The sequence below is a fragment of the Andrographis paniculata genome, unplaced genomic scaffold (genome assembly GCF_009805555.1).
Source record: "Andrographis paniculata isolate CXL003 unplaced genomic scaffold, ASM980555v1 Contig57END, whole genome shotgun sequence".
In the NCBI taxonomy this organism is placed as follows: domain Eukaryota; kingdom Viridiplantae; phylum Streptophyta; class Magnoliopsida; order Lamiales; family Acanthaceae; genus Andrographis; species Andrographis paniculata.
This window is the reverse complement of record NW_026137592.1, coordinates 584,017-600,068: the sequence shown is the minus strand read 5'-3', so window position 1 is coordinate 600,068 and position 16,052 is coordinate 584,017. Positions and strand designations below refer to the sequence as shown.

At 32.1% G+C, this 16,052-nt stretch overlaps 2 protein-coding genes and 1 long non-coding RNA gene across 3 annotated transcripts; 2 read left to right on the top strand and 1 right to left on the bottom strand.

Annotated features, from left to right (window-relative positions):
• Positions 1 to 2,163: 2,163 nt before the first annotated feature.
• On the top strand, positions 2,164 to 4,010 carry LOC127257526 (transmembrane emp24 domain-containing protein p24delta3-like). Its single transcript, XM_051283986.1, has 4 exons — positions 2,164 to 2,470; positions 3,196 to 3,408; positions 3,487 to 3,563; positions 3,658 to 4,010. The coding sequence occupies exons 1-4, from the start codon at positions 2,216 to 2,218 to the stop codon at positions 3,800 to 3,802; spliced, it is 690 nt and encodes a 229-aa protein (XP_051139943.1). The 5' UTR covers positions 2,164 to 2,215; the 3' UTR covers positions 3,803 to 4,010.
• Positions 4,011 to 11,305: 7,295 nt separating this feature from the next.
• LOC127257157 (uncharacterized) lies at positions 11,306 to 15,313 on the bottom strand. Its single transcript, XR_007839947.1, has 3 exons — positions 15,178 to 15,313; positions 14,837 to 15,055; positions 11,306 to 14,757 (listed from the first exon to the last, which is right to left on the bottom strand). It is a non-coding gene; the product is annotated as an uncharacterized LOC127257157 (long non-coding RNA).
• Positions 13,620 to 16,015, top strand: LOC127257155 (WAT1-related protein At4g08300-like). Its single transcript, XM_051283503.1, has 7 exons — positions 13,620 to 13,819; positions 13,927 to 13,989; positions 14,595 to 14,711; positions 14,821 to 15,061; positions 15,157 to 15,315; positions 15,401 to 15,552; positions 15,640 to 16,015. The coding sequence occupies exons 1-7, from the start codon at positions 13,620 to 13,622 to the stop codon at positions 15,854 to 15,856; spliced, it is 1,149 nt and encodes a 382-aa protein (XP_051139460.1). The 3' UTR covers positions 15,857 to 16,015.
• The last annotated feature ends 37 nt before the right edge of the window (positions 16,016 to 16,052 follow it).

The following is a 16,052-nucleotide window of genomic DNA, read 5'->3' as shown; positions in this document are numbered from 1 at the left end:
TCATAAATATTCTCTTCACATTATATAATAATTGTTATTATTATTATTTGGCTCTTTTTTAGACAAAGAGAGTTTCTTTAAAATTTTTTTTAAAAAAAATTGAGAATAGAAAAAAAAAATTATATTTAATATGAAAATTTTGAAATGATTACTAAATAGAAGTAGAAGTTTAAAAAATATCAATATAAATGGAGCCTTTATATATATAAAATATTACAAATATATCAATGTAAAATAAAAAAGAATACAAGTAAATTGGACACTTATAAGTCAAGTTTGATTTGATTGTGTGTTTTTTTCTTATGCAAATTTTACAATTTATTATTATTTTTTTAATAAAAGTATATAATTTTGTTTTACAAAAACATTATATTTAAACTATTATTCTATTAATTGATATATTATTAAAATAAAATGATAAATACAAAAAATTAAATTAGAGAAACTTCATATGTTGCTTCTGACCTGCAAACTAACAACAAACATATATATATATATATATATACACACAAGTTTCAAAACTCCAGCAAGAATTGTGTATCTATATATTCTTGGTCAGAGAAACCCCAAATAAGGGCTTAAAAGAAAATAGTACAAATTAATTAATTAATTAATTATTGTTGACTAAAATGAATTCAAACTATGTAATTAATTAAAGGTCAAATTATTTATTGAAATTATATACATACAGCAATGGAAGAAGTAAAAGTATAGTATTAATTAATTAATTAATTAATATATAACCCTAACTGCAGCATCTATCGAGTGACTAATTAGGGCATGCACATGGCAGGAGCTTCCAGGGGTTCTTCTGAATATTTATTAATTTATAATATATATGCTTATCGGTTACATATAAATTAAATACACTGACAGTACTGATGTCTATATTCAAATTATTAATTCTGGCCAATTTTCAAATTTTAAAACCAAAAGTTAATTACTAGTAACATAAATATATATATATATATATATATGTATGTGTACGTATATATATAAACCAGCTGGTTTTTCTCTGTCATGCATGAAAACCCTAAAAACGCGTTTCTCTCTCTATCCAAAAAAATTTGTACAAAGATGGCTTTAGAATAATGATTCTTCCTTGTCACATTCAAAAATTGGTCCAAATTTGAAAAAAAAAAAAAAAAAAAAATGGCATCTCAATCTGTTGCTGTAACAATTGTGTTAAGTTAATAATATTTTAAATAAAAATATTTATTCAATCTATATAATATGTTTAAATATTAAAAATAAAGTCGGAAAATCATAGAAACACGCTTTTGGGAAAATTAATTAAAGTGATAAGATATATATATATATATATTATAAAATAAAGATGAAAAGGTGGTAGCGCCATGCATGATATGAGCCGACGTAAGCCTTTAAATAATTAATGCTGTACTGTGCTGTGCATGCGACTTTTTTCAACGTGCATGGCTTTCAGACCACGCCTTTCTATCCATGTTCATTTTCTCTCCTGTTGTTGTCATTTGCCCTCAATTGTTTATTTTTTCGATATTTTTTTAGGTTGTGAGCACATGTATTTTTTTTCCTGTCTTTCTTTTAATAATAAACAAAGATACCTACAAATATTTAAAATTCTCTATATTTTATAAATTAATTTATTTTAATTTTGTTTATAAATATATATTTTGTCCATTTCAAAACATCACTACTTATATAAATAAATGAATATTGATGTGATATTTTGAATGTAAAAAGAAAAAAATTGTGTTAATGGTGCCGAAAATGGTGTCGTGTCGCCGATTCGTAGTTTATAATTTATTAATTTAATGAGAAGATGATATGACTGTTCCTTGTTCTAATAGATTTGAATTTATTTAATTAATTAACTAAATATATAATTTCTCTTTGAACTTTGGGGCCAATTGGCCCAATATTTATAGGCCCAATTTCGTAATAAGCCCAAATCATGTCTACGAGTAGGCGCGTGAAGTCAATACAATGGTCGTTCAAGATGGGCAAAAAGTCAACGAATCAAAGAGATCTGATTGGCCGGAGGAAACAAAACCTGCGTGGCGCCACGAAGACTGCGTTACAAAGCCCACGCGCATCCTGCACGCGCCTTCACGCAGCTTGTTCTGGTCCGTGGTCCAATTATAGAGCGCGTGGTAGCCACGTCCCGTAGTTACCAATTCCCATGCTGCAGTAAAACAATTCATCGCCATAACTCCGTCTCCCAACTTCCAACTTGATGCTGAAACCAAATTGTCGATCGATTATCGGCATGAAGCTTGCGGAGGCGCGTTTGTGGTGGACTGTGGTGGTAGTGATCGCATTAGGGGTGATTCCTGCGGCGCGGGGGTTGTGGATTGACTTGCCGAGTTCGGGGACGAAGTGTGTGTCGAACGAACTGCGCGACAACGTCGTGGTTTTGGCGGATTACTACGCCTTTATCGGCGATGATTACGACGCCAACAGTACTGTAGCTCCGGCAATTTCCGCTAAGGTGAAGGATCTGTTTCTACTTTTTAAAGTTTAAATTTCTATTGATTTGATGAGTATTGATTGGGAAATTGTTACCGTGGAACTGTTAGTTACATTTAGGGAGAACTTAATATAATGTGCTGTGTTTTGATCAATTTAATCACTTGTATCCAATTGAATTTTGTAATTGTCGGCTCAAGTAATTTGTGATTGAACTTCTATGCTGATGGAGTTCAATTTTGTTGTTTTATGTTATGATGAATGCACTTTTTTTCTGCATTTGAAATTTTGGCCTATAGGTGAGGGTTTACAATTTTCATCTCTTGCACAAACTATGTGTTGTTTTTCATTCATGTGATTGATATGATGAATCAGATTTGGATATGAATCTCAGTATTAGGTTTAGGTGTGTAAATTTTGAGTCTGATTTCCAATGCAGATTTTGCATTAGATAAATTATGGTGACACTAAAGAAGACACAGCACAGAGTTCCTGTAACATTTTTGGCTTTCCTGCAAGAAAATTTATATGGACCCTTTTAAATCTTGACTACTTTCATGTCTTACTAGCAATGAAGTAGCAAAACTTTTAGGTAAATGGCCATGATTTGACGTCGTCAGTACACCTTGTCGAATGTTGCATGTGTGCAAATGCATTTTGAACACTTAGCTAGTTAGCTATCATCTCATGTTGGTATGTGAGAGGGCCATTTTTGAAGGAGATTGTATGGTTTTTTGTCGGTCTTAGGTTACATCACCATTTGGAAACACTCTCCATCATCAAGAAAAAGTGTCGCATGGTCAGTTTTCATTCACTACAACCGAAAGTGGGAGTTACTTGGCATGCTTTACAGGGGCTGACGATCATAATGTTGGTAAAAGGGTGGTTGTTGGTATTGACTGGAAAATAGGAATAGCAACAAAAGACTGGGATTCGATTGCTAAGAAGGAGAAGATTGAGGTAACTAATTGATGCCCTCAGTGACATTATAGTTCAATTTTCACTCAACCTTATGTATTTTGCCTGTATCCACTGTAGGGACTCGAACTTGAGCTGAGAAGGCTTGAAGACACGGTGGAAGCTATCCACAAGAACCTGTATTCTCTGATACAATGGTTAAAACCAGAGCCAATCATCTTGTGAACATATTTTCTTACTTTTTCCATGAATGGATTTCACAAAATATTTTTTTTTCTTTTATTGTCGCAGGGAAGAGGAGATGAGGGGCGTAAGTGAAAAAACAAATGCCAGAGTGGCACGATGTAGTATCATATCCCTAACCATCTGCATTGTGGTCTCTGTTCTTCAAGTTTTGTTTCTGAGACGATACTTCCGGCAGAGGAAACTTATCTAGGCCTTTGCACAGGTTAGCCTTAATTACTCGTTATCTATTGTAACCAGTTATTAATACCATGAAAAATTATTGAACTAAATAAGCTTCTTACGCTTCCTTATTGCATCAAATTCAACTCTATGAAATGTATGTACAAATATTGCTTACTTCTTTACCCTATAGGATGAGAGAATAAATGCTATGATGATATATATGTTATTTTGATTAATATTTGGTCACAATTGCTCTTCACATCTTTGATGCTCTATGAAATCAAATCATTTGTGGGGGTTATGATGTTGTGAGGATAAATAGATTGTGGGTAGCAAATTAACAGGTGTAGTCCCATTTGTTTATTTACTTTATTTCTTTTAGGAAATGGAAAATAATGGGGGAAACAAGAAGAAGTTGATTTGGAAGAAAATAAGTATATATGCTTGGTCTGATGAATGACATGCTTGTCTGTTTCAGTGACTCATTTCCATCATATAGAATTTTGAGTGCTGTCCAAATAGCTCCCAACTTTAGCCTCAATTATTATTAGATAGTTCAGGATTCCTCGATAGATTGATTATCTATAATGATAGCTATAACATGTGTTAAGTTTTTGGAGAAGTAGTCCATGATTGGGAGTAACATGCTGGTCCAAATTTCTGCTTGTTAATAGGTTGTTTTCAGTTTATTTGATTTTATGTTGGATATGTCTAATAATAATAATAATAAGTTTGGATTCTTCACATGGTTGTTTTTAGTTGGTTCTTTTTAAAATAATAATAATAATAATGTGAAATTGATATTCCTTTGGTATGTGTTTCCTTTTGATTTTTCAGGATTAATATTACTTTTCTGCTTAAAATTTACCTAAGGAATGTATTAATTCTAATACATTATTGATTTAGCACTTTTTTTTTCTTGATTTTGAAATACGAAAAAGAGAGCAAATTTTCATTGGACATACTAATTGTGGGAGAAATTTGTTTGTTTAATTATTTTTTTGTTTCATAAATCAATGTAGTAGAGAGTTTGTTACCCTATGAGGTATAGTTGTTTCATTTTGGGACAAATGCTACAAAAATTGTAATGAAAGTCAAAAAGTGATCTTTACTCATTACTTTTTGACTTATTTATAATATGTGCTATACATTTGATGATCTATATATATTAGAACTTATTAAAAGTGAATAAGATACAAGGGTATAAATTCTATTTTGATTGTTATTTTGTTTATATCTTGATAAACATATTCTATCCATTAATTAGCTAAAAATTAAAATTAAAATTAAAATTAATCTATAAGTGATTAGAAGGCAGATATTTAGCAGTGTAAATGAATCCTTTATCATTTTGATTGGTTGTTTAGATAGTCTTATGCAGAGATTATGAACTTTCTATGTTCATTTTTCATATGGAAAATAACGTATCATTATTTGTGTTGGAAAGTGATGGATCAACAATACACCTTCGAACACTTCAAATATGGTCAATTCACCAATAAAATGCAGATATCAAAACAACAAATAAGACAAGGTATATGTTGACCCGATTTGATTATAATTGAGTTTATATCTGGGGAATTCCAATCCAGCAGAGGTTCAACTAATTAGTGTTGACTACAGAACAATAAACAATCACAACTCCTTCAACTCAAACTCCTATCATGTCCTACTTTGAAAAATACCTCAACAGGTTTTTGTTGTCACAAGCGCGCGTACCGACAACGACCATATAGCGGAGCTGTTCATAGCCTGATCATCTTCTCCAGTTAGAACTCCTTCAACTTTGATCTTCGACGAACTCTCCTGCGGATTTTAGTGCTAAACAATAATTCAAACTGCAGATTTTAATGTTAAACAATCATTTAAACTTAGGAGAATCAAGATGAATCTCACAATATTTCTCTCGGTAAAACACACTCTCAAACTCACTTACAACTATTTTGCAGTATGTCCAGTTCTATATACAACTACTGTAGTTTTGGTTTGTAAAATCCCTCATAAATTATCTTTTTACTAAAATGGAGTGAAGTGAGTATCTATGCATTTGATATATTTTAACCTTCTATAAACATCTATTTTGTCTCTCGTGAGGGTTTGGTAGGATAGACAAACCCACACACCGGTCTGCTTTACGATTGCAGTAGCTGACTCTCTATAACATATGTTTGCTCGAAATAAAAATAACTTGCTACAGCATGAAGAAAGTAAATATTGTTTATATGCCAAAGTAAAGAAAGATTTTTATTTTTATTTTTTTTCATTCACAATTTCCATAAAAATACAAATAAAAAAATATAGAAAAGTTACATTGAAGAGTTGTTTTTTGGTCTAATCTAATTATTAAGTTATAATAATTCAATAATCTTTAGTTATTGAAAATCAAATGCTAAGATAAACGTCAAGAAAGTATTGACTTAATTATACCGATTCGACAATATAAAGAAAGAATATTACACGCACATATATGCAATACTCTAATTATTATGAAAAAAAAAAAAAACAACAGCAGAATCAAATAAAATAAAATATTAAATAGTCACTGAGACAGACATTCATAGAAACTAACCCTTAATAGGCAATTTCACAAATAACAAAAATAGAATAATAAAAATATCCAAAATATATATATATATCAGCATTGCAGAATATAATGAATGCAAATTAAAGCATATATTCGAGAAATGTGTAGCACACATCGTCAGCATGTGGATCGTGTGTATGAAGCATCATAATATATTATATTTTGGGAACTAAGAGAGAATATATGTATATATATATATTATGGTATCTACATAAAGAAAAAGAATTAATTCATCATATATTCATCTATTTAATTTAATATTTTTTATCCCCAAATGTAAGGGATAATGTTATGTCCAAATCAGGTTTCCATTAATTAAGAATGAGAACATTATATTCATATATATATATATATATTTGTATTTGTATTTGTATGTGTGGTGATTAATTACTTAGCCACTAATTAATTGTTGTCAGTTAAAGCAATTGCAATTGCAATTGCACGTAATTAATTAGAAATTCAGAATGATCAGCCTTTTATTTATTTATTTTCATTGTGGATGCCACACCAGCCATTTGAACCCCTCAAGTTAAATTCTCCATTATTTTTAAAATTGTTAATACTCTTTTATTGATTATGACATTTTATTGTCCATCTATTTTTAATAAAATAATATAAATCAATTGAATAACATATACATTATATAATAACCCATTATTAATTCTATCTATTTCCTCCATTATAACTTCCAATTTTTTATACTATTAACTTATGTTTAACATTAAAAAAAAAATAAAAAAAAAATAGTAAATTAAAAAGTAATATCATGATCTATTGTATTGTAATTAACTCATTAAATTCTATTATCTTCAATATTATGTCAAAAATTAGAAACTAAGCACGTTGATTGTGCGAGAACAGATGGATATTATTTAAATTCTATTAAGATTTATAAATATTTCACAATTAAAATTGATAACTATGTTTATTTACTATTAGTACTTATCTTATATCACAAAATATCATCTCAAACTATTATTTAAACCAAAAAATAATAATAATAATAATAATTAGAAACCAAATACTAGTATTTTGTTAGTGTAATGAAATACTAGTATAATAATTAAGAGGGAAGTGCACTATGTTTTGTATCCCTCTAGCTATAGTCAATTCAATAATTTCATTATATATTAACTGACGTATGCATTGTATTCGTACGGACATCAGCTAAGTATATATAATATTTAATTATTTATGTGGGGAAAATACAATTTGATGACTTTTATATATCAAAGACATACGTATGAGTAGTTGTACGAATGCCTAGATGGTATGACTTTTATACCTTTTTTTCATTTATTTATTGTTTAGCTTTGTTGTGTTGGGTTGTAAAAATGCAAGTGTTCGAAGTCTTAGAGTGTCATTTTGCTTATATTTTGTACTTTTGGTTATTGATATCGGATGTTTTTTAGAGTTGTGTTTTTTTAATTTCATTTGCTATTTTGTAGTAATTTACTTTTACAAAATATATTGATATGGATATCATTTTGTAGATCGTAATATTTTCTCTAATACAATAACTTAGTTACAATATATATAAAAAAATGCATTTGAAACTAATGCAGGGGTTTTTGAATTTGTTGGGCACGCAAAACAAAAAAAAATTGTCTGACTGGACGGCTGATCTTACAGAAATAGAAGACATCTGATTTTCGGCAGTCTCAAATGGTAACCGACCAATTCCCTCAAATTCAAAATATAATTAAAAAATCATTAAAAAAATTTAATATTTTTTAAAAAATTCCTTGTTGCACAGAAATAAAAATATATATTTATATAATTTATTATATTTATTTCTCATTTTTTTATCCCAACCGACAATCTAGTATACGGTTCTCCTCCTTCTCATTTGACCAATTCAGTATATATATTATTTTGTAGAAAATAATTTTTTAATAAATAAAAAAAAATTATCCAAAGAACCCAACTGGGGACCTTACCTCCTTAAATGGACTTAACGAATAATCCAACGATTGACCTACCGACCAATCCAGATACTAACTGGTCGTTAAACCAAACGACTAATCAGTCCCCCACTCGAGCGACCACCATTCGGCCCCTTCAAACGGCCAAACAACCATTCGTCTAGACGATTCATCGATCGCCCAATCAAGCAACCAAATGACCGCCCAATCAAGCGACCCCCATCCAGTCCCTTCAAACGGCTGAAGACCCGTCCATCCAAACGACCGACCTGTCAGTCGACCAAACGATTCATTTAATCGCCCCATCAACCGACCAACCGACCGATCTTTCAAACGACTGCAACGCCGTCTGACCAAACGACCGACCATTCACTCAAATGATTAACAGCTCGCCTAATCAGGCGACCGATTCAATGGTCGCCCCAACCAAGCGACTGAACTATTGTTTACTTAAGTAGGCGACCAATTAACAGATCTTTTTTCGACCGACCTCCGTATCAGTCGTTGTTCTTCGCCCGACTTCCTATTTCGACCGACCTCAGTATCAGTCGTTGTTCTTCGCCCGACTTCCTATTTCGACCGACCTCCGTATCAGCCATCATTCTTCGCCCGACCTCCTTTTTCGACCGACCTCTGTATCAGCCGTCCTTCTTCGTCCGACCTCCTTCTTCGACCGACCTCTGTATCAGCCGTCCTTCTTCGTCCGACCTCCTTTTTCGACCAACCTCTGTATCAGCCGTCCTTCTTCGACCGACCTCCGTATCAGTCGTCCTTCTTCGCCTGACTCCTCTGTCAACCGACCTCCGTGTCTGATCTTATGTTGTCCGACCTTCGAGCCCGACCTCATCACGTCCGACCTCAGTGCCCGACCTTATCAGGTCCGACTTCCGTACCCGACCTTATCACGTCCGATCTCCGTGCTCGACCTTATCTTATCTGATCTCCGTGCCCGACCTTATCTCACCGACCTGAGTACGTATTGTTTTTCCCTTCTTCGTCCTGACCGACCTCCGCGTCTGTCATCTCATATTTCTTCGCCCGACTTTAGTTGTGACCGACCTCATCTTGCCCGACCTTCGTATTGGCCGTCACCTTTCCTTGTCTGACTTTCTTTTGTCCGATTTCTGGGCCGTTTGGCTTATATTCAAATCCATCCAGAATCCTACTGCCATTATTTATTATTATTATTATTTTTTATACGTAACAATAGTATAATTGTTTGTACTATGTTAGAGATCTATAATGTAACATCATGTGTTTAATATGAAGTGATTGAGGACTGCAGATGCCTTCAACAATTGTTTTTCAAATATTGTAGATTTATCTTGCCGGCAATGGAAAGCTTGAACTCATTTCTTCACAATCCTCAACCTGTTTTACACAGTCGTGTAGCGACGCGAAGAGCACTAGTGTATATATATATATATATAAATGTTGTGTAGCACTATTACTACCATAATAATAATAATAATAATAATATTCGAAATGCTTACAGTAATGTGAAATCAATTAGTGCACTATGAAACGAAAGATTACTATTAAGAATGGATGACGATGCACTGATTCACTCACCATATACATGTTATATATATAGAGAGAGAGATAGATAGCCCTGCCTTTAAATATACCATATAATCTAAATCTTATATTAATTAAATGATTATTTTAATCATATAATTTTACCGTTACAAATTCACCGGTTATATGATCTATCTTGTTTGTATATATGTTTTTTATTAAATAATCTTGAATGTTCAAATTGCCATTTTCTATATATATATATATATATAATAATTCCAATGTATATTATCACTGCAGAAATACAAGATTATTTTTATACATAGTTCACTTTTAAAAAGATAGAATTATTTTTATAAAAATACTAATTATAGAACCAAATATTCATAATTCTGGTGGCCAATTTAATTCATTGTTGTTTGTGTGTGCAATAATCCCACCACATATACGAGTGTGTAGGTGGGAATCCACCATTATATATATATATATATATATATCTCAAGGCAACATTGGAGTCTTAGCATGAAAGCACTCATCATCCCACCAACTTTTATATATATACATACATAATTTTCTTATTTATTCATTTATGTTCAATAAGAAAAATAATAAAATAGTTTGTGTGGTTTTTTACTATTTAATCGTTTATGTTTTCTCTAAAAACAGATTACATTCAGCAACTATATTCATATAAAAAACATCTATGGTATATGAGTTATAAATAAATAAAACAAGAATATACTTGTGTATGTTTCATTTGTGAAGTCAGCCAGCCACTTTATTTTCATCTTGTTGGGGAGATTAATGTGTACACAATAAAAATAAATCATATTCACAGAATCTTGCAGGCGCCTTATAGTGCAGAATATTCCATACCCTAAATTTATTCAGACACAAATATATATATATATATATAAATACAAATATACATGCCCATATTAAAAGGTTGAAAAGGGACAATTTTACAGAGGAACTAACCAAAATTTTCTCATGCAATGAGTCACAATTGTCATTTTATTTGTCTATGAAAAATGCATAAATAAATTCAAATTAATAAGTTTTATTATCATTTTCGAATATTTTTTTTTCACCTTCGCAATTTAAAATACTATGTGTACTCCAGACATTATTTTTGCTCGGCACCGAAAAAACGCACTTGACCATCACGTGCGCCTTCGTGGCATAGCAGGGGGCATACGTGGACGCCGCCGTTACTATGTTGTCATCCGCGTAGTTGTCGGACAGATGACGTGGAATTATTGTTCTTTCACTTTCGCAATTTAGGACATTATGTGTACATTGGGTATTATTTTTTTCATTCAATGCCGAAAAAATAATTTGTTCTAAGTTTTTTATTTCAATTTGGTCCAATTGATTATTTGCAATTTAGTCCAATCGGGTCAAATTAAAATTTTTAAAAGATATATTTTTTAAAATAATAATAATAATAATTCCACATTACCTATCCAATAACCTTAGAACAAATTATTTTTTCGGCACCGGAAGACAAAAATAATAGCCGATATATACATAATGTTCTAAATTGCGAAAGTGAAAGAACAATAATTCCGTGTCACCTGTCCGACGACCACGCGGACGACAACATAGCAATGACGGCGTCCACGTATACTGACGGTCACGTGCGTTTTTCCAGCACCAGAGGGCATAAATGTCCGAAATACACGTAATGTCCTAAATTGCAAAAATATATATATATTCGAAAATGATAATTGGATATACGTAAATGTATTTTTTGCAATTTTCCCTAATATATTCACTTATTTCTCTAATTAAAAATTCTTTTCACAAAAAAAAGGTAACTCAAAAGCAATGCTAATTAGACATTCAATTTCTTCCACGCAAGGCAAATTTAAAGTACGACTTTTATTCCTTCTTAACATCTCTCATTTCTACACTTTGTCAATCAATTCAATGAAAGTGTTGCTCATTAGGTGTGTTTGTTTGGAGGTTTGGATTTTGATTAGAGATTTAAATAGTAAAAAATTTTGAATTGTGATGTTTTGAATGTAAAATTGATTTTTAGTATAATATAAAAAATAAAAAATAGGTGTTTAATTTGATGTTTTTGAGGAAAAAATATTTTAGATCCCACAAAATTTCTGAAATTTAAAAAATAATTGTGTAAGCTATAGATTCCAAAATCCTTATAAAAAATCAATATACATGAATTAATTAGCCAACCACATGATTCATGATTGTACGTAAAAACAAACAACTTTATTTTATTAAGGCAATTCCAGAATGAACACACTGCAAATCTGCAATATGCTAATAATAACAATAATTTATCTTGCATCACTTTAATTATGCATAAATGAGAAGAATATAATATTTGAGATATTTCTTAATAGCCCTGATAAAATAATTGAAAAATCAAATAAATAATAAAGAAAATAGACGTCACATACACTAACACAAGTAGTGATCCTATGAATGATCAACAAGCAAATCATTCAAAAAGTTGAATAGCTAGCTAGGCTTAAAATGATCCAACTACCCGATTCTCATACAATTTATAAAACTCATCAATTATATATAATGTGATAGTCATCAATATTATAACTAAAACTCATCAATTATATATAATGTGATAGTCATCAATATTATAACTGCAATCTCTAAAGGACGGAGACCCAAAAGTTCACTAAAACAAAATCTAGTTTCTTTTTGTCAATTGCATAAACGAAGCTATTGTTTTGCTTGCTAATAGCTGAGAATATTATATACATAAAGAGAATGTGGCAAAAAAATATAAATCAATCAACCAATTGATAGAAAGAAATCTGAACATGTATCAAGCTCTCATTTCATTTTATTGAATCAAAAATGAGAGCTTGAATTTTGCTAATAGCCGGAATATTATATACATTCTTATGAAACTAATATGCAATAGAGAGAATATTATGTAACAAGTTTTTTTCATGTTAACAAAACATTCACTACCAAAAATAAATGAATAAATTCATAGATAGAAATCTGAACATATAGCTTACGATATGAATGCAAAAGAATAAAAGCCCTAATTAAACTAAAATGCAATGCCAAATTAGTACACCTCTACCCACCCCCAAAATATTTAGGCTAATTATGCAACCCATTATTTTGCCATTAAAGTGTCCACTCATCCTCCACACTTGAAAGAAACCAAAGAAGCCCTACAATACATAATCAGACACCACTTAGCCATAATAGCACTTGTTGGTCAAAAAATATCAACCCCACATTCCTAATAATACACCATATTCAAATATATAGTAAAATAATAATAATAATAATAATAATAATAATAATAATAATAATAATAATAATAATAATTACAAGAAATGAAATAAAGGAAATCAGATCAGATCCATGGAAACTCCTTGGTGCAATCCTTTTCACTAAATAGGCAAAGATTCTTAACATGCAGACAGTATTTTCAGCAGTTGGATAGGGAATCATATTATAAAGGACAATTTAAAGCTCATGCATCAGTTTAGTGACAAACATATAGATGTTGCATTAATAATATTCAAGAATATTTTACATCATCATATACATACATCATACACTCACTCCGCATAAGCTTCATTGCCTTCTCTTTTTTTTTTTAAAAAAAAAAAAACATTAACCCCATTATATTATTCTTACATGCAATGCAAGCAAGATTCTCTTTCTGTTACTTTATGGGTGTTATAAAAAGGGCGCAAACCCTTTGTTTATGCCGTGCCATAGATTGGGTTAATATCAGCATCATATAAGGGAAGATCTAGAGAGAGAGAGAGAAAGAGACTAGCAGTAGTAATAGTAGAAGGAAGATGGGTAGCAGTGTGGTTATGGAATTGTTCCATAAATTGAAGCCTTATTTGGCTATGTTGGCCCTGCAGTTTGGTTATGCAGGGATGTACATAATAAGCCTTGTCTCCATGAGGCGTGGTTTCAGTAACTGGGTTTTGGTTTGCTACCGCCATGTCACTGCTACCATTGCTATTGCTCCCTTTGCTTATTTTCTTGAAAAGTAATTCACTAATATAACCCTAACTGCTCTCGCACACAAACACACCCCTCTCTATATATATATATTTGCATGTGCGTGCTTCTTATGCATTTGGGTCTGGTTTGCAGGAAAATAAGGCCAAAGATGACGAAAAAGCTGTTTCTGAAGCTACTTGTGCTGGGTTTCCTAGAGTAATGTCCTTGAACCCAACATTATTAATTCTTGTGCGTGCTAACTGCTGATAGTTACTTCTGTTCTAGCATGAGGATTTCTTGGACACATGGACACACACGGCTATCTAGTTTAAGTGGCTAAAAGAACCTTACTTCACATCCTAGGTAGTTAAGAGCGGTCATGATTATAGCTTCATTTTGATTAATAAATTATATTATGGTCTCATAAATCTCACTCATGCATCAGGGCCACACGCTATATATTATTTGAAAATCTGAGTAACATGTAAGTTTAATGATATTTATTAATTACAAAGAAGTACTCATTACTAAACACTAGATCAAAAAAGTAAGGCTAAACCACTATATGCATGCACTGAGTATGTTATATTATTAACCACAATCGTTCATTTTCAAAAGTGTAGCTATGTTATTCAATGCAACATAATGTGATGTAATTTATAACCAAAGAACCATGCATTATTCTTATGCCAATTACTCCTAGATTTATAATTCATTTACTTGGGGCCAGCTTTGCATGATTATTAATCACATAAACCTTTATCCAATAACATTACTAACTAAACTAATAATTTCATTACGTAATGTTATAAATAAATCAGGCCAGTCGTAGATCAGAACTTGTACTACCTGGGCATGAAGTACACATCAGCAACATTTGCATCCGCCACTGTGAACATGTTGCCTGCAGTCACCTTCATCATGGCTGTCATCTTCAGGTAAAATAGATCACGAACTAAACTAATTCATCCATTTTCCATGTCTCTGTAACAAAATAAATAAATAAAGGCCCTGTTCTAATCTTTTAATTATAATCATAATCCTCAGGTTGGAGAGGTTAAACCTAAGGAAAGCACCCAGCTTGGCCAAGGTGATTGGCACAGGAATAACAGTGACCGGAGCCATGCTCATGACACTCTACAGAGGCCCTGCGATCAACATTATCCCATACTCCCATGGCATCAGCCACCATGACGCCGCCAGCACAGCCACAGATCAGCACTGGGTCATGGGCACGATCTTGTTGCTCAGCTGTATTGTTAGCTGGGCTGGCTTCTTCATCCTGCAAGTAAATATACATATTTTCTTCACTTCAGTCAATATTTTATCTAATAAGTGTACTTCTCAGAACTCAGGATTATAACTTATTAATTTGGGTGACAGAACAAAGTATTGGATGAGTACCCAGCAGAGATGTCACTAGCAGCTCTAATATGCATAATTGGGACTGTAGAGACTGGGATTGTTGCACTGATAATGGAGCATGACTTGAGTGCATGGGCTATTGGTTTTGATTCAAGGCTTTTGGCTGCTACCTATTCTGTAAGTATAATTAATTAATAAACTCGATACAAAGAACAGGGAATAGATTTGCACGGATAAAAAAATATTTGTTTTGGATTCACAGGGGATAGTGTGCTCTGGAATTGCATATTACATCCAAAGTGTGGTGAACAGGATTAAAGGGCCAGTGTTTGTGACAGCATTTAGCCCACTAAGCATGATCATCACTGCAGTATTGGGGACAATAATTTTGGCAGAGCAAATTCATCTTGGAAGGTAACTCATTGGCATGTATGAAAGTGATTTATTAAAACATGACAACACAATGAAGCTAATCAAGAGTATTCTTTGTGGAAAATGCAGCTTGATCGGAGCAGTGGTTATTGTGTTTGGGCTGTACTCTGTGGTTTGGGGCAAAAGCAAAGACAAGAAGGTTCCAGACAAACTTACATTTGATGAGGGAGCACCGCATGAACTGCCCGTGGTGGACAAGAAAGCATCAGGGGTGGTGGATGTCAGCAATGGCACCGCAGAATGGAATGCCCCTGAGAAGAAACTTGGTTACCAAGCAGAGCCATGAGAACCTATGCAGACGCATAAGGCCATCAATCGATGTCATATTTTGGAAAAAATGAAAAGAGTACCTGTGTAAGATGTTGATATTTTGGTCTTACATTGTAATCTCCAGCAACTATTAAGGGAATTAATCGCAATATTACCTCATTTTCTAATCCAAGAATCTTGTCTTCTTGTTTTCTATTTGTGCAAGTCAAAAT

Coding starts and splice junctions, on each gene's coding strand:
- LOC127257155 (XM_051283503.1), top strand. CDS start 13,620: ATGGGTAGCAGTGTGGTTATGGAATTGTTCCATAAATTGAAGCCTTAT. Junction 14,712..14,820: donor ATCATGGCTGTCATCTTCAG/GTAAAATAGATC, acceptor CATAATCCTCAG/GTTGGAGAGGTTAAACCTAA. Junction 15,553..15,639: donor GAGCAAATTCATCTTGGAAG/GTAACTCATTGG, acceptor TGGAAAATGCAG/CTTGATCGGAGCAGTGGTTA.
- LOC127257526 (XM_051283986.1), top strand. CDS start 2,216: ATGCTGAAACCAAATTGTCGATCGATTATCGGCATGAAGCTTGCGGAG. Junction 3,409..3,486: donor CTAAGAAGGAGAAGATTGAG/GTAACTAATTGA, acceptor TATCCACTGTAG/GGACTCGAACTTGAGCTGAG. Junction 3,564..3,657: donor CTGTATTCTCTGATACAATG/GTTAAAACCAGA, acceptor TTATTGTCGCAG/GGAAGAGGAGATGAGGGGCG.